General features: G+C 42.0%; 3 protein-coding genes across 3 annotated transcripts in view; all 3 read left to right on the forward strand.

Annotated features, from left to right (window-relative positions):
* The window catches only part of LOC122813908 (tripartite motif-containing protein 15-like), a 373,209-nt gene extending 370,419 nt beyond the window's left edge, over positions 1-2,790 (forward strand). The window contains exon 5 of the mRNA XM_044086454.1: positions 2,570-2,790. Coding sequence (XP_043942389.1) covers positions 2,570-2,715 — 146 coding nt within the window. The 3' untranslated portion in view covers positions 2,716-2,790. The remainder of the gene's footprint in view (positions 1-2,569) is intronic.
* The window catches only part of LOC122814430 (zinc finger imprinted 2-like), a 1,129,715-nt gene that overhangs the window by 941,106 nt on the left and 169,770 nt on the right, over positions 1-18,839 (forward strand). The gene's annotated exons all lie outside the window — the stretch shown is intronic.
* LOC122813903 (zinc finger protein 436-like) overlaps positions 1-18,839 on the forward strand; it is a 923,997-nt gene that overhangs the window by 878,321 nt on the left and 26,837 nt on the right. The gene's annotated exons all lie outside the window — the stretch shown is intronic.

Below are 18,839 nucleotides of genomic sequence, written 5' to 3' on the forward strand. Positions count from 1 at the left end.
TTCTGGCATCTTAAATAGAGAAAATCAAGAAGCTTTACGGATTTGCGCTAGACATAGAAAAAGCCTTTGATTAATTAAAATGGGATTATTTAAAGTGTTGGAGCTTTATATAATCAGGTTGAAAAATTCTATTTAACTTCAGGTCTTCATTTTAAAAAATAAAGTCCAACTTCATAGTACTGAATAAAAGTAAAGAATTTCTAATAGATGGGAATCATATAATTGGTAAACAAGTATCCACCTTAAATTATTTAGGCATTTCTTTATGTAAAAATATAGAAGAAACTTTAACTGCAAATTACAAGAATACTATAAGCATTATGAATACTTGTGTAGTAAATGTTTATAACATTCGAAGATAGATTGCAATTAATAAAGACGATACTACTTCCAAAAATACTATACATAGTCCAAGCTATTCCTATGATACCAGATAAACACCTCTTGAAAGACATCAATACACTCTCTTATTAAAATTTCTCTGGTATCCTAATAGGAATAGAGTAGCCTTCACTCACCACATTAGACCCTGGGAATAAGGAGGAATCAACTTTCTTGATATGAAACTTTTATATTAAAGCCTCTATTTTCAAAACAGTTATAAACTGGATAGACCCAAACTACTCAGCTAGTTGGAAATCATTACATTCTATTATTTTTTTAATGAAAACCCCATACTAAAACTTTAGGCTGTCTGACAAATCTAAAAATTGATGGAATCTCTTGTGTATTAACTTACAATACAGTTTGTTAAAACCTACTAAACCAAATTTTATAAATTCTATTTTCAACTGTTTTAGAAAATTTGTTAATGCTAACATAGATATCAAACTCTGCTTAGAGATATTAATACCTTTTAGCATCACAAATAATATATTTAATACGATACATAAGAATGTCTTTTAACATATGGGAAAAGAAATTCAGATGTTGGCAGTATTGTATTAATAATCAAAAAGTTGCAGATATCCAGCACATAATAGCTACATATGATTTGTCATCATCTGACTGGCTAGTGCTTCAAAGTGTTTTAATATATTCACAAGATTTATGCAGAATAATCAGTGACTCTTTTTTTCAAGGATAGACCTAAATTTATAATATATCTATCATAATTTGGAAAATGCTACTTCAAGATTATACAAAATTTTCATAAACTATAAAGTACAACCTCAACAGAAATTTTGTAATTTCATTAACAAAAGACATTCAACAAGTCTATCCTTCGAGAGTAAAACTAACTTACTGCTCTCTATTAAATTAACATTGAATGTACAATTTTGGAGAGTATATACATGGAAATTTCACCTGTATGCACCTAACAAGCTAGCCAAATTAAGCTCCTCCAATAATATTACCTGTTGGAGATGTTCACAAATATGTAATGTGGACTGGATACACATCTTTTATGACTGCGTTCTTGTCAAATTTGGGAAGATATTAATAATTTATTACAAGCTGTATTTACAGACAAATTTGTATTATCCAAGGCTCTAATTTTATTGAATGTTTGTTTTTCTTCATTTCTGTCTTTTCATTTACAATCTGTATCTACTATGGATAATACTAGCCGTTGCTAGGAAATGCATCTCCAGGAAATGGAAGTCCAACTCTCATCCTTCCTTTGAATTCTTAGGATTATTGAATGAAACAGCAATGTTAGAAAGCAAAATTAAAGAACTGAGGATTTTTCCTAATCTGTGTAGTAGTAATCCATGGAGGAAAATTGTATCCCTTATTGAGACTCTCAAAATGAACTCGGAATCCTCTTGGGGGGGGGGAGTATAATGTCAACATATGTTGTATCAAATTGTTTTATTCTTTCAGCTGTAACTTCATGCCAAATATAAATAATGTACATAGTTTCTTTTCTTTTTAATTGTTCAATCTATTAGAAAAATTAGTCAAGACACGTGTTATATTTGAAAAAAATAATAAAAACTATTGAGCAAAAAAAAAATTCCATGAGATGCACATTACAAAGTTCTAGAAATAACTACAGACAGTAACATTCTGGACTTGAGACTTTTCCTCAGCTGGATGTAGTACACAGGACATATGTCATTGTAAACATAGGCATAAAAAGAAACAATGAGGTATTTTGGATATTATGAGCATCTGCTGTTTTTTCACATGAATACAACTAGTCATACAGTTGGAAAATTATGATTAAAAAGTCTCCTTATCAAGGACACAGATGCAGCTGCTTCATTAATAAAAATGTTTAAAGACTTATTTTGAATATATCGCTTTTTTAAAAATTGCAAATATTGTTTACTAGTGTAAGTTGAAGTTAAACAATAATCACTGCTAGAAGAAAAGAACTCCTTTTAAAATGTATTTAATATAACTGGATATGAATAATACATTCAAAACTGAAATTCTGCTACTTCTGAACAAATTAAATGTTTCATATTATTGTAATACATTGTAATTCTTTTGGTAGACATGCTTAAGTATGGAACTGTGGAAGACTGAGGGAACATGTTTTAATCTTGTTAAATAAAATTAAACTGTGCACAGGAGCTCTTTGGAAGAATAACATGCATATATTTATTTTAATGTGTAGGTTACAAGATCCCCCCAGAGGCATTGTTAGTGCTACTTAAAGAAGATAATGCTGAACTGCCAGAGACTGACATGGAAAAGATAAACAGAGCAAAACACAAGAATAATTTTGAAGAAAACTCCCTCAGTAAGAGAACAGCTTATTAATGATGCATTTTAATGAAATTTTCTACTCTCCTTAAAATAATTTGAGGAAAATGGGAGAAAATATATATGTACAGTAAAAGAATGAAGGCACAAGTCTAAAAATAATGTTAATCTGGACAAAATTCATACGTGTGTGTGTATATATGTGTGTGTGTATGTATATATATAATATGTGTGTGTATGTGTGTGTATACATGTATAAATGTATGTATCTTTGTGTGTGTACATGTATAAATGTATGTATCTTTGTGTGTGTACATGTATAAATGTATGTATCTTTGTGTGTGTACATGTATAAATGTATGTATCTGTGTGTGTACATGTATAAATGTATGTATCTGTGTGTGTGTACATGTATAAATGTATGCATCTGTGTGTGTATACATGTATAAATGTATGCATCTGTGTGTGTATACATGTATAAATGTATGCATCTGTGTGTGTATACATGTATAAATGTATGCATCTGTGTGTGTATACATGTATAAATGTATGTATCTGTGTGTGTGTGTGTATGTGTAAATGTATGTGTGTGTGTATGTGTAAATGTATGTGTGTGTGTATGTGTAAATGTATGTGTGTGTGTGTGTCTCTGTATATGTATAAATGTATGTATGTGTGTGTGTGTATATGTATAAGTGTGTGTGTATATGTATAAATGTATATGTGTCTGTGTATATATGTATAAATGTATGTGTGTGTATGTGTCTGTGTATATGTATAAATGTGTATGTGTGTGTGTATATGTATAAATGTGTGTGTGTGTGTGTGTATATGTATGTGTGTGTGTGTATATGTATGTGTGTGTGTGTATATGTGTGTGTGTGTGTATATGTATAAATGTGTGTGTGTATATGTATAAATGCGTGTGTGTGTATAAATGTATGTGTGTCTGTATAAATGTATGTGTATATGTATAAATGTATGTGCATGTGTGTATATGTATAAATGTATGTGTGTGCGTGTATGTATAAATGTATGTGTGTGCGTGTGTATATATAAATGTGTGTATGTATAAATGTGTTTGTATAAATGTGTGTGTGTTTGTATAAATGTGTGTGTGTGTGTATAAATGTGTGTGTGTGTGTGTATAAATGTGTGTGTGTGTGTGTGTGTGTATGTATAAATGTATGTATGTATAAATGTGTGTGTATGTATAAGTGTATGTATAAATGTGTGTGCGTGTATGTATAAATGTGTGTGCGTGCGTGTATAAATGTGTGTACGTGCATGTATGTGTGTGCATGCATGTATAAGTGTGTGCGTGTGTGTGCGTGCATGTATAAATGTGTGTGCATGCATGTATGTATAAATGTGTGTGCGTGTGTGTATAAATGTGTGTGTGTATAAATGTGTGTGTGCGTGTATGTATAAATGTGTGTGCATGTGTGTGTATAAATGTGTGTACGTGCATGTATAAGTGTGTGTGTGCATGTATGTATGCGTGCGTGCATGTATAAATGTGTGTGCGTGTATGTATAAATGTGTGTGCGTGCGTATATGTATAAATGTGTATGCGTGCGTGTAGATGTATAAATGTGTGTGTGTGTGTGTGTATAAATGTATGTATATAGGTTCATAGGTAGGTACTAGGCTATTGGCCCTAGGAACTGTACAAGCCTAGCCAAAAAGGTACCCTGGCTTTCGCCACCCAAGAAAATAATTTTCCTGTGCCCCTGTCAAGCAGAACCACAGAAGTGATCCCCAGGGTGAATTTCCTATTACCCATCCAATCATCAAGATTTTTCTTGAAGAGTGCTAATGAGGATCTCTGTTTGACATAGGTAGTCTGTTCCCAGAGTATGGGAAGTCTCTGGGACGGGAATCTGTCCCTCCAGCATGTTCTGTTTATTGTAGTGACATGGTTTAGGTCCCTAGAGCGTGCAGCTCGGTGAGATTGGGATTTAAGTGGAGCATGTCCAACAGCTCTGGGTTTGACATAGCTTTGCATGTTAGGCAGAGATCGCCTCTGAATTGGAGATATGCGACGGAGTAAAGCTGGAGTTTTTTGAGACTGTCTGCTAAGCCATCTGTTTGAGGCCAGTAATCCTCTTTGTGAGGTATTTTTGTGGCCTTTCCAGTTGTTGTAGATGTCTTGTGAGGTACATACCAAAAGGGGCGTTGTACTCTATAATGGGTCTAATGAGTGATGAGTAGAGGGGAACAATGACCTCTTTTTTTTTTTTTTTTTTTTTTTTTATTTTATTTTTTTTTTTATGAGAAACCTTTTGTGATGAGGTGTGCCACGTAGAAGGATTTCCTGACCACTGTGGCGATGTGATTATCAAAGGAGAGACTGCTGTCCACCTGTGTCCCAAGGTCTCATCACACTTTCGGTGTTAAGTAGACGACCGCCTATGTGGTAGTTCATGGTTACAGAGTTTTTACCAAAGGGGATGACAATGCACGTTTTGTAATTGAGCTTGAGACCATGTCTTTGGCACCAGGCATCTGTCTCATTGAGGCTCTTTTGTAGGATGCCCACATCATTAGGAGTTTCGATTATGGCTCCTAGTTTGCAGTCGTCTGTGAATTTAGTTAGCCAAAGACCTTCTGTGTTAGTCTGTACTTCAGAGAAGTAGATACCAAACAGGAGAGGACCCAGGACTGAACCCTGTAGTACTCCACTTGTCACTGGTCTGAAGTCTGATTTGGAGTCTGCTACTTTCACAGTGTGGGTTCTGTCAGTAAGCCAGTTGGCAACCCATCTTGTGACATAGGGATTTATACCTAGTTTAGTGAGTTTATCTATAATTCCATATTGGGGATTGTGTCAAATGCCTTGGCGATATCTAGATAGGCTGTGTGAACCACCATACCCTCGTCTATGGCTTTGGCGACTACTTCAAAGAAGTCTATCAGGTTTAGGAGACATGATCTGCCTTTTACAAACCCAAACTGTGTGGGGTCCAGAGTTTGGAGATCTCCAATGTCTTTCTTTATGAGTTCCATGGCCTTGCAGACTAGGCTCATCAGGCTAATAGGGCGGTAGTTCCCGGCGTCTGTTGTGGCCCCCCCCCCTTTGTGGAGTGGGATAACTGTCATGGTGTGCCATTCACTGGGCACAAAAGGCTATGAACATGGTACTTAGGTGGGGTGACAGTTCATAGTTCATGTAGAAGGCAGCCTTGGATGTTGTCAGGTCCCATGGATGCTGTGCTCTTGGCTTTGGAGGGTGAGGTTTTTACCTGTGCAGCCATGATTACAGGAACTTTGCATTCTTCTGGTATAAAGATGGGCCCTTTAGGGGGTGAGAGGGGGGGTAAAGTTAGCACTGAACCTATCTGCCAGGATGTTGGCAATATCCGTTGTTTCTGCATATTTAGCGTCATTGTGCTGTAACTCAGTGTTGCCATTGAGATTCTTGACAGAGCTATAAAATGATTGTGGTTGTCTTTAGAATCAGTGACAATTTTGTTTTCATAACTAGCTTTGGAGGATTTTAAGAGATCTCAGCTTCTTACTGAGGCTGACCAGGGAGTTCCTCCAATCATGGGATTTTTTTTTTTTTTTTTTTTCCAACAGTTTCTTTCTTCTGTTGTAGAGTTTGTTTATGGCAGAAGACCACCAGATTGGCTTCCTTTTTTGGAGGATAGCATCTTGGTTCTGTTAGGGATAAGCATGATCCATGCACTCGTGTAAATGCTTATAAAGTGCATTTTTGTAGGATTCAGCAGTCGTACCTCTATTGTCCATCTGCATGGGTGTCGTGAAGTTTGCCACTTCTGTCTTAAGAAGCATGAAGTTGGCTTTGGAGAAATTTTTTACGGTTGTTTCCCTAATGGGGGTCTGAGCGGGATGTGGATGTCTAGGGTGATTAGCTTGTGGTCGGATCTGACCGAGTAGCCGACCTCTGGTGTGGAACACCGGCCACCAATGTTGGTGATGACCAGGTCTAGGATATTGCTGCCCCTGGTGGGGGTGTGGATAAGTTGATCCAAGATGTTGGAATTGATGATTTCCAGAAAACGTTGAGCAAAAGAGTTGGTACATGAGTAGTTTTCCCAAAAAAATGTGTGTACGTGCATGTATAAGTGTGTGTGTGCATGTATGTATGTGTGTGTGCATGTATGTATGCGTGCGTGCATGTATAAATGTGTGTGCGTATATGTATAAATGTGTATGCGTGCGTGTAGATGTATAAATGTGTGTGTGTGTGTGTGTGTATAAATGTATGTATATAGGTTCATAGGTAGGTACTAGGCTATTGGCCCTAGGAACTGTACAAGCCTAGCCAAAAAGGTACCCTGGCTTTCGCCACCCAAGAAAATAATTTTCCTGTGCCCCTGTCAAGCAGAACCACAGAAGTGATCCCCAGGGTGAATTTCCTATTACCCATCCAATCATCAAGATTTTTCTTGAAGAGTGCTAATGAGGATCTCTGTTTGACATAGGTAGTCTGTTCCCAGAGTATGGGAAGTCTCTGGGACGGGAATCTGTCCCTCCAGCATGTTCTGTTTATTGTAGTGACATGGTTTAGGTCCCTAGAGCGTGCAGCTCGGTGAGATTGGGATTTAAGTGGAGCATGTCCAACAGCTCTGGGTTTGACATAGCTTTGCATGTTAGGCAGAGATCGCCTCTGAATTGGAGATATGCGACGGAGTAAAGCTGGAGTTTTTTGAGACTGTCTGCTAAGCCATCTGTTTGAGGCCAGTAATCCTCTTTGTGAGGTATTTTGTGGCCTTTCCAGTTGTTGTAGATGTCTTGTGAGGTACATACCAAAAGGGGCGTTGTACTCTATAATGGGTCTAATGAGTGATGAGTAGAGGGGAACAATGACCTCTTTTTTTTTTTTTATTTTATTTTTTTTTTTATGAGAAACCTTTTGTGATGAGGTGTGCCACGTAGAAGGATTTCCTGACCACTGTGGCGATGTGATTATCAAAGGAGAGACTGCTGTCCACCTGTGTCCCAAGGTCTCATCACACTTTCGGTGTTAAGTAGACGACCGCCTATGTGGTAGTTCATGGTTACAGAGTTTTTACCAAAGGGGATGACAATGCACGTTTTGTAATTGAGCTTGAGACCATGTCTTTGGCACCAGGCATCTGTCTCATTGAGGCTCTTTTGTAGGATGCCCACATCATTAGGAGTTTCGATTATGGCTCCTAGTTTGCAGTCGTCTGTGAATTTAGTTAGCCAAAGACCTTCTGTGTTAGTCTGTACTTCAGAGAAGTAGATACCAAACAGGAGAGGACCCAGGACTGAACCCTGTAGTACTCCACTTGTCACTGGTCTGAAGTCTGATTTGGAGTCTGCTACTTTCACAGTGTGGGTTCTGTCAGTAAGCCAGTTGGCAACCCATCTTGTGACATAGGGATTTATACCTAGTTTAGTGAGTTTATCTATAATTCCATATTGGGGATTGTGTCAAATGCCTTGGCGATATCTAGATAGGCTGTGTGAACCACCATACCCTCGTCTATGGCTTTGGCGACTACTTCAAAGAAGTCTATCAGGTTTAGGAGACATGATCTGCCTTTTACAAACCCAAACTGTGTGGGGTCCAGAGTTTGGAGATCTCCAATGTCTTTCTTTATGAGTTCCATGGCCTTGCAGACTAGGCTCATCAGGCTAATAGGGCGGTAGTTCCCGGCGTCTGTTGTGGCCCAACCCACTTTGTGGAGTGGGATAACTGTCATGGTGTGCCATTCACTGGGCACAAAAGGCTATGAACATGGTACTTAGGTGGGGTGACAGTTCATAGTTCATGTAGAAGGCAGCCTTGGATGTTGTCAGGTCCCATGGATGCTGTGCTCTTGGCTTTGGAGGGTGAGGTTTTTACCTGTGCAGCCATGATTACAGGAACTTTGCATTCTTCTGGTATAAAGATGGGCCCTTTAGGGGGTGAGAGGGGGGGTAAAGTTAGCACTGAACCTATCTGCCAGGATGTTGGCAATATCCGTTGTTTCTGCATATTTAGCGTCATTGTGCTGTAACTCAGTGTTGCCATTGAGATTCTTGACAGAGCTATAAAATGATTGTGGTTGTCTTTAGAATCAGTGACAATTTTGTTTTCATAACTAGCTTTGGAGGATTTTAAGAGATCTCAGCTTCTTACTGAGGCTGACCAGGGAGTTCCTCCAATCATGGGATTTTTTTTTTTTTTTTTCCCCAACAGTTTCTTTCTTCTGTTGTAGAGTTTGTTTATGGCAGAAGACCACCAGATTGGCTTCCTTTTTTGGAGGATAGCATCTTGGTTCTGTTAGGGATAAGCATGATCCATGCACTCGTGTAAATGCTTATAAAGTGCATTTTTGTAGGATTCAGCAGTCGTACCTCTATTGTCCATCTGCATGGGTGTCGTGAAGTTTGCCACTTCTGTCTTAAGAAGCATGAAGTTGGCTTTGGAGAAATTTTTTACGGTTGTTTCCCTAATGGGGGTCTGAGCGGGATGTGGATGTCTAGGGTGATTAGCTTGTGGTCGGATCTGACCGAGTAGCCGACCTCTGGTGTGGAACACCGGCCACCAATGTTGGTGATGACCAGGTCTAGGATATTGCTGCCCCTGGTGGGGGTGTGGATAAGTTGATCCAAGATGTTGGAATTGATGATTTCCAGAAAACGTTGAGCAAAAGAGTTGGTACATGAGTAGTTTTCCCAGTTAATGGTAGGGTAGTTGAAATCACCCATTATTAGAGTGTTGGGTTGTACCTTAATATTTTTCAGTGTATCAAGAAAAGAGGAGTGTGAATCCTGGGGCATGGTGGGGGGTCTGTAGCAAGCTACAATCTGGATTGCAGTTTTGCCCAGAGTTAGTTGAACTTGGATAATCTTGAATGCATTATGCTGAGCAACTAGCTTGGAGGTGTGGATATCCTTAATGAATATGGACACGCCTCCACCTTTAGTGTTTCGGTCCGGGTTTGATGGCCGAAAGGTGTGGTATGAATTATTGCCTGGTAATGCAAGGGTGCTCTCTGGAGCTTTGAACCAGGTTTCTGTCACTGCACAGATGTCAATGTTCTCCATTTTAAGGAGTGCCTCGAGTGAGTGCATTTTGAGGTTTAGACTTCTAGCATTGAGTAGCATTACCCTCAGATTTTGCTTGCTTGTACCTGTTATGGTGGTGAATTTGTCATTTGAACTTTGCCTAAAAAAGGCACTATAGGGGTGGCAAGAGCCTTTGCCATTATCTGGAATCCCAAGGGCGACGGGTGCAGGCCATCTCTGGCAAAGGAGCTTGGTCTGTCGATCATGTCATCTCAGGCAGACAGATAATGGATTCCCTTAGAATGACACCAGAAGCTTAGCCAACTGTTAAAGTCAATCATTTTGTCCTTGTACTGTGGTATCATTCTGGGTGATGGCAGGATGCTACTCGGGCTAGCGTCATACCTGCCTGGGCTACAAGATTGGAGAGCTCCTTCATGTCTCTCTTCATGTAGTTCAGGGAGGTACGTCTTAGGTCATTCACACCAACATTGACAATGACAGTCATATCTGTACTTGTTGTGGAGTGACCTGAGTGCGTGCATTATGTGGTGGATCCTGGCACCTGACAGGCAGCTGACAGTAACTTTTTCCTTGTTTAGCCTGGTGAGTGGAACATCAGTGTGCCTGACTGTAGAGTCATCTCTGACTAAAGTGTTGGGTACGTTATGCCTTATGGGCTGTAGTTGAGTGGCACACTGAGTCTGTGGGCTATGTGTCATTTGGGTTGTGTTGGGGGGGGGTGGAGGTTGCTTGCATTTCTGCTTTGGAGGTCTCTGTTGTTTGGGCAGATTTGTACTGAGAGCCTCCACAAATGTAGGTGTGTGTTTTGTGCTTCTGTGTGTGTGTTTTGGTGGTGTAGGTTCTGAGGGACTATGTGATGAGTGTGGTGCGGTGCAAGTATTTACCTTCTCCTCTTGACTGTACACGTATATGTATGTGTATTTGTATATATGTGTGTATGTATATATGTATGTATATATGTGTGTGTGTGTGTATATGTATAAATGTATATATGTGTGTGTATATGTATAAATGTATGTACATGTGTGTATGTATATGTATAAATGTATGTACGTGTGTGTGTATATGTATAAATGTATGTATATGTATAAATGTGTGCATGTGTACATGTGTGCGTGAGTACGCATGTGTGTGCGCACGTACATGCTTATGCATATACAATGAATAGCATGGTACAGTAGTATAAATAGTGTAAAAAATGTATTAATACATTAACCAATAATAAACTGGCCAAAATAACCAATAGAACCATATGTACATTTTTGATTGAACCAATGTGCATAGCTGCATACACTGTAAATAATAGTGATATAACACACTGAATATTCATTTCACATCATAAATAAACAGTTAATGTGAAGGTGTTAAATCTCGCCATTTATTCTCACTGATGGGTTTGGAGCCGATAGCAAAGTTCAAGGTTTGCCAGTAGCTTGAGACCAAACCCCTTATCCCACAATGCACTGCTGGAATTACCTCAGATCTAGTTTGCCGTGGCAAGAGAGATCTCGGTGATCCAGCTAACTCGGATCATTTATGATTAAAAAAAATAAAGCAAGTTTTGATAAAAAAAACTTTCTTTTTTGTTTTAGAGTTTTTCATAAGATAATTGTGTGTTAGTGTTTGAAAATTAGATAATAGAATCTATAGTTTTAGATAGATAGTGCCCTGTTGGCTTAGTTGTTTTGTGTGGGCCTTTAGCCCTATTTAGACTTATTAATCTTTTTCTAATAGTCAGGGTTTTTTCTCTGTGGGCCTCTTTAGCCCTGTATTTGTAATCTATACTTGATTGTTATAGATAGTGCCTGGATTGGGCTTAGCTGCTTTGTGGTCTTTGCAAGTTAAGTAAGGACTTTACTGTCTTAGTTTTTGCAGTATACTGGCTTGTTTTACTTAACTATGTCGAGGAAAAATCCCATCCTAAATCGGGATTCCAAAAATGCCCGGATTGTGGGCAGAAAATGTCCGTCACTGACGGGACACATTCAATGTGTCTACTGTTTGGGGGCTAAACACCTCCAAGACACTTGCAGCATTTGTCATTCCTTATCTTCAAGAGTCCTCTTGGAGAGAAGGAGGAAGCTAATAGACAGGGGATTACTACAGCATTCCTTTTCTGAGGTATTGAGTAGCCATGAGGGTACTAGCACATCCTCCAAAAAAAATCTTCAGATCCTAAAGTGGAAAAAAGGCGAAAACTTCAGAGGGAGGGTCATCGGTTCCACAGACCTTGTAACCGAGTGTACCTTTGATTCGGAGTGAGCTCTCTGTATTGGAGCCAGTCTCTGAAGTTCCCTTTTCTCCTCTGCTCTAGTTAGCACCTTCGGTGCATTCATCTAAGTCCTCAGTCAGCCTTTCAGATTTGGACATGGATCGGCTAGTGCAGAAGCTTTTACAGGCACCAGGACTTGCCCAATTGTTGTCGGCCCCGACCAGCTCGTCGGTGCCGAAGACCATGGAACTGGATTTGTCAACTCCTCCTCCAAGCTGTACTGGACTCTCGGAGCCGAAGGAAACTGAACCGATGATTGTCGAACCCTTGGAGCCCATACCCACACCGGTGTTATTGGCTCCATCTACTTAGATGCCCTCGGCACCGACCGAGGACTCTAGGAGCCGACGCTCTCCCATCGGGTCAGGGTAGGATAAACCCTTGGAGCCCATACCCACACCGGTGTTATTGGCTCCATCTACTTAGATGCCCTCGGCACCGACCGAGGACTCTAGGAGCCGACGCTCTCCCATCGGGTCAGGGTAGGATAGTAGAACCGATTTGTCAGTGCCAACTCTTCCTCTCGGGGCTTCAGCTCAGATGAGCTCGGCTCCTACCTTGGGCTCTGAGCCCATGGTTTTGGTGCGGGAGGATCGGACGGTACTCTCGGGTCCATCCACTCCTCATCGGAGCCATGGTGCCTTTGATGCTATGAGGAGAGTTTGTCTCCATAGACAACATCCGCATCGGTTCGGCTTTCCCTCTCCCCTCAAGTTCCTGTGTCTGCTTCTTTGTCTACCGGTCCCCCTAAGCGTAGAGACCCCAAGCCACAAGTACCGCCACAGGGTGTCCCCTGCTCTTCTGAGACCACCCCAGATCCCCCCACTGAGGAGGTGCCCAGGAAGAGACTGTGCAAGAGGAGGCACTGAGACTCCCCACAGGAGTCTTTGACATCTGACACTGACTTGGATAAGTCAGAAGGGTCCCCTCAATCCCCCTCTGAGGATATGTCCTTTGAAGAGATACTAGAGATCCTTAGCCAGTGGGGCATTGGCAGTCCAAGACCCCTACTGAGGACGAGTACGTGCTCTTGAAGGCTTTTGGGTTTCAACCTTCCACTTCTTGGGTGTCTTCGCCTTACGACGAGCTCAAGGAACTGATCTCTCGTAAGGCGTGGGAGTCACCGGAGGCCATGGAACCTTTTCCTTGTAAACTCAATAAATTCATGTCTGCCCCAGTGGACAAGCCATTTTTGACAAAGGGAGTGTGTGTTGATGCCATGGTGGTAGCTGCAGCCACCAAAAAGGAAATGTCTGAGACATCCACATCTGTCCATCCTCCTAACAGATATTCTAGGGTCATGGATAGATATGGGAAACGCATGTTTAGTTCAGCGACTTTTTCCTCTGTGATCACTGAACTACTTAACCCATTTTACGAGACTACAAAGAGATCTCCTGAAAGAGCTAGGAGATACTCTCCAGGGTACTGTAGCTGCAGGGATGGCCGACAAAGTGAACGCCCAGCTCACTCCCCTTAACTCAGTGGTAAACTTGTCCATGTGTCTCATATCCTATGCAGCTGATGGCTCGAGTAGAGCCACTAGTTCGGGCATTGCTCTTCGAAGACCAGCCTGGATGCATCTCTGTTCCTTTGTGGAACCCTTTAAGTTTTCCTTTATCAACACCCCATTCGATGGCTCATCACTGTTTGGCCCTAAAGTAAAGGAAACTTTAACCAGGTGTGAGCAAGAAGGTAAGATCTTATTTACCATTGGAGTCAGTTTTTCTACCCCTACTCAGCCGTACCCCAAGGTCCCTAGGGGAGTGAAAATGTGGTTCCGAAAAGCAAGGGAGCCTTTCAGGACACTCATGGAGAAACCCCCTCTAGAGGCAGAGGAGGGGGTTATAATGGAAGACTCCATGCCCGCGGCAGAGGGGGTCCACAGCAACAGGGGGACGGGTCAATTCAACGGTCAACCCTACCAGCACCCCTGAAAGGGGGCCCGACTGTTCGGCTCTGGAGGCAGTCGGGGGTCACTTGTCTTTGTACCCAGAAGCCTGGCTAAACATAACATCAGATACATGGGTACAAAGCATCATTTCCAGAGGATATTTCATACCGTTCTCTTCCCCCTCCCACTCCTGTAAACAGAATCCCAGATGTTCCACCCAGTCTCAGGGAACAAGCAATCGTAGAGGTCCACAGATTGCTAGAAAAAGAGTCATCCAACCAGTCCCAGCAGACCAAGTTGGATTTGGAACTTACTCAAGATTCTTTTTGATACCAAAGAAAACAGGGGACTGGAGACCTACCTTGGACCTCGGCAGACTCAACCAGTTCGTAAAGAAAGAGAAGTTCCGAATGGTCATGCTTCAGTCCATTCTTCCCTTCCTAGGGAAAGGCGATTGGATGTGCTCCATAGATTTCAAGGATGCGTACTATCACATAAAGATGAACAGAGGCTCCAGAGATCATCTGCATTTCTGGTTGGGAGCCAATCATTACCAGTTTCGAGCCCTGCCCTTTGGTCTCACTACAGCCCCCAGAGTGTTCACCAAATGCATGGCAGTGGTCATGGCTCACCTGAGACGTCTAAGATTCCAGGTGTTTCCATACCTAGGAGATTGGCTCCTCACCGCTGCCACCAGGCATCAATTGACTCGGGCAACATGATACACTCTGACACTCTGCCATCAATTAGGCATTACAATCAATTTCAAAAAGTCTGCCTTATTGCCATCGCAGCATACTGTTTTTATAGGAGCAGAGTTAGATACCTCAACTACCACTCTACGTCTTCCTACCAAGAGTCTCACTTCTCCACCAACACGGCAGCTCACTGGTGTCAAAGAACAAAGCTACAGCAGCGGAGGTCTTGAAGGTGCTAGGTTTGATGGCGACAGCAATCCTGGCTATACCACTCGCAAGGATGCATATGCAGATTCTTCAATGGCTCCTCTTTGCTCAGTGGTCGTACCAGAAACTACCGATGCACCACATGATTCTCATCACAGATTCTTGCAAGAGAGACCTTCGGTGGTGGTTGACGTCTCTTCATGTCATAATCAGAAGACCCTTTGTCTCCCCCCGCCCCCCAGTAGCCACTGTGACCACGGATGCTTCCCTGATAGGGTGGGGGGGGGGCATTTTCAGGGAAAAACTGCCCAAGGCACATGGACAGATCAAGAATCACATCTGCACATTTTTATTCTAGAGTTGAGAGCGGTACTTCTGGCATTGCAGTACTTTCAGGACTCTCTCCCTCTAGGAACTATTGCGATTTCAACATGTCAGTAGTCTGGTACTTGAACAAGCAAGGCATACCAGGACTGCATGGATCAGGCAATCCCAAACAAAACAAAGACTCTTTGCACCAAAGGCAAGCGCCCAGTCTGGTGGACCCCAGCCATTAACAAGCTCTACAATAAAAGGAGAAAGCTACTACAAGATAGAGCAAAATCCTTAAAAGGGAAGACACCCTTGATCACTATAAGTAAAAAAACTACGATCGCTCATAAAATCATCCAAGGCAAATTTTGAAAGAAAAGTCGCTAAGGACTCAAAAGACAATCATAAGGCCTTTTTTAGCTATGTTAGAAACCTGGGAGGAAACTCTCAGATATGCTCAGAATTAGTTCAAAATGATGTAAAAATCACTGAACCAACAGACATTGCCAACATACTGGCTGACAGGTTCAGTGCAAATTCCAAAGGAGAGATATCTATCCCAGCGGATTGTAGCCTCCCACACATCTCAAATGCTCAGGTGAAAACTGCTCTCTCCAAGGCAAAAACACAGCATCTATGGGACCAGATGGTGTCCCCGGTTGTGTGCTCCATGAACTCAATGAGGAATTAAACCCGCTGTTAGGGCAGCTGTTTAATCTTAGCCTCACATCAGGATACGTACCCAAGGAGTGGCGTACGGCAACTGTGGTCCCACTTCACAAAGGCGGTGCCTCCACTGACCCTGGTAATTACCGCCCCATCAGCTTGACAAGCCTAGTCTGCAAAGCTATGGACAGGTTCATAATGGAACTCATAAATAAAGATATAGGGGACTTGGATCCAACCCAGTTTGGCTTTGTCAAGGGCAGATCATGCCTTTTAAACTTGGTTGATTTTTTTGAAACGGTCACCAAGGCCATTGATGAGGGCAAGGCAGTCCACACAGCCTACCTTGACCTTGCAAAAGCTTTCGAGACAATACCCCACCAGGGTATCATAGAAAAACTCACCAACTTAAATGTAAACCCATACGTCACAAGATGGGTTGCAAACTGGCTAAGTGACAGAACCCACAGGGTCAGAGTGGCTGGCGCCATGTCAGACTCCAAGCCGGTCACAAGTGGTGTCCCACAGGGCTCAGTCCTAGGCCCCCTCTTGTTCGGCATCTACTTTTCAGAAGTACAGGCAAACACAGGAGGATTATGGCTGACAAAGTTTGCAGATGACTGCAAACTCCATAGTTGAAAACACATCAGACACAGATATCCTCCAGAAGGGTCTCATAGAAATGGATAACTGGTGCCAGAGCCATGGCCTAAAGTTAAACGCCAAAAAATGCATAGTCATACCCTTCGGGAAAAACAAGGTTACCCCTAGCTACCATATAGGTGGCAATCCACTAAGCACAGAAGAGGTTATCAGGGATCTGGGGACCCAGGTTGACAGTAACCTTTCATTTGACACCCACGTTGCCAAGGTAGTTAGGAAAACCTTCTACATTGCCCACCTGATCATGAAGGGATTCACATCTAGATCAAGGGAGGTCATTGTTCCCCTGTACTCATCACTCATCAGACCAGTGATTGAGTACAATGCCCCATTCGGAATGTATCTTACCCGACACCTGCAGCAATTGGAAAGGCCCCAAAAGTTCCTCACCAAAAGGATAAAGGGTCTCAAAAATATGTCTTATGCTGCCCGACTGAAGGAACTCCAGCTCTATTCAGTCGCATACCGTCTGCTCAGAGGTGACCTGTGCCTAACATACAAGGCCATGTCCAACCCGGAATTGATGGACATGCTCCACCTCAAAAAAATCTAAATCCACAAGAAATACAAGAGGAAGAGACTTAACCCTTAACACAGTTATAAATAGGACGTGCTGGAGGGACAGATTCATCACCCAGAGACTCTCTATGCTGTGGAACAAAATCCCAGTACATGTGAGGCAGAGCACCTCGCTGGCCCTGTTCAAGAGAAATCTTGACCAATGGATGGGAGATTGCAGGTTTACCCCGGGGATCACCTCAGTGTCACTGCTGGACAGAGGCATGGTAAACTAATGGGCACAGTACCTTTCAAACTTAAGGGGTGGTGAAAGCCACAAAACTTTGGGCTAGGCTTATAAATGCCCTAGGGCAGATAGCCTATTATGAACCTATGAACCTAAGAACCAAGTCTTACTCCCTTTGTCGAGAAGCCCTCAGGGTCTGGCAATGGGCTGTGTCATCCCAGCATTTTCTGTTAGCAACGCACATCTCGTGGAAATCCAACGTGATAGCGGACAAGCTAAGCAGGGCGATATTGCTCCCTCATGAGTGGCCTCTCAAACAATAGGTTGCGGAGTTGATTTTCTGCAAATGGGGCCAGCCTTGCTGCGACCTCTTTGCCAGCCACATAAATTCAAAATGCAGAAGCTACTTTGCCCTAATACCACCTCCCGGTCATTCCCCGAGAGACGCACTTTTACACGATTGGCCTCCAGGTCTCCTTTATGCATTTCCACCCTTCCCATTGATACCCAGATTTTTACAGAAAGCAAAATCACTGGGAAGGACGGTTATCTCATAGCCCCCTACTGACCTCGACATATTTGGTTCCCGTTTCTCCACCATCATCTGTTGGAAGATCCATGGATCCTGGACCCAGTTCCAGACCTTCTGACGCACCCGGCAGGGGACCTCCATCTTTCACTGCAGTCCCTGAAACTGACTGCTTGGCTAATCCACTTCCCCTAATTGCCAGGCTCCATTCAATTTCAGAAGATACAAGGCAAATTTTCTTGTCTTCTCACAAGCCATCTACTAGGAAATTATATGGCAGTAAATGGAAAAGATTTTCAATTTGAGCCAACACGCAGAAAATTTACCCTTTCCGAGCTCCGCTATCATCTATTTTGGAATTCTCGACAAAGATTTTTAAGGAAGGGGCAGCAGCTGCTACAGTTAGTCCAGTTAACTGCCATCTCAAATTTTCACCTTGGGTTTGGTGGCTCAAATGTTATGGGCCATAAATTATCTAAGACTTTTCTTAAAGGCGTTCTTCACATGAGACCTCCTATCAAAATTCTCTACTCTCCCTGGAATTTAAACTTTATGCTGTCTCAAATTATTCTTCCCCCTTTTGAACCAGCATCTTCTTGTGATCTCAAATATTTATCCTGGAAAACTGTTTTTTTTTTTTGTGGCCATTACTTCTGCCCGCAGAGTGTCAGAACTTCAAGCATTATCTATCAGACCACCTTACACGATTTTCCATGCTGATAAAGTATCTCTCAGAACAAACTCCTCATTTTTACCTAAAGTCTCTTCTGAGTCAAATATCAATCAGGTCACTGAGCTGCCAGTCTTTTTTCCCAACCACTCTAGCAAATTGGAATACATACTGCACAAACTTGATGTACACAGACAGCTCAGATTTTATCTTGACAGAACTAAGGATGTTAGAAAATCAGATCAACTTTTTGTATCCTTCTCAGAAGCCAGAAAAGGCAATCCAGTGGCTAAAACAACCTTATCTAAATGGTTATCCAATTGCATATCCTTTGTTTATGAGAATGCGAGCATGCCATTAACACACAAACCTAAGGCTCATTCTACCAGAGCCGTCTCTACGTCTTCTGCTTTTCAAGCTAAATTGCCCCTTGACAATATTTGCGTTGCAGCCACTTGGTCTAAGCCTCATACCTTTATCACACATTCCAAAGTAGATAAGGCTTCGAGAG

The sequence above is a fragment of the Protopterus annectens genome, chromosome 10.part0, assembly GCF_019279795.1.
Source record: "Protopterus annectens isolate FY-2018-M chromosome 10.part0, PAN1.0, whole genome shotgun sequence".
NCBI classification, from domain to species: Eukaryota; Metazoa; Chordata; order Ceratodontiformes; family Protopteridae; genus Protopterus; species Protopterus annectens.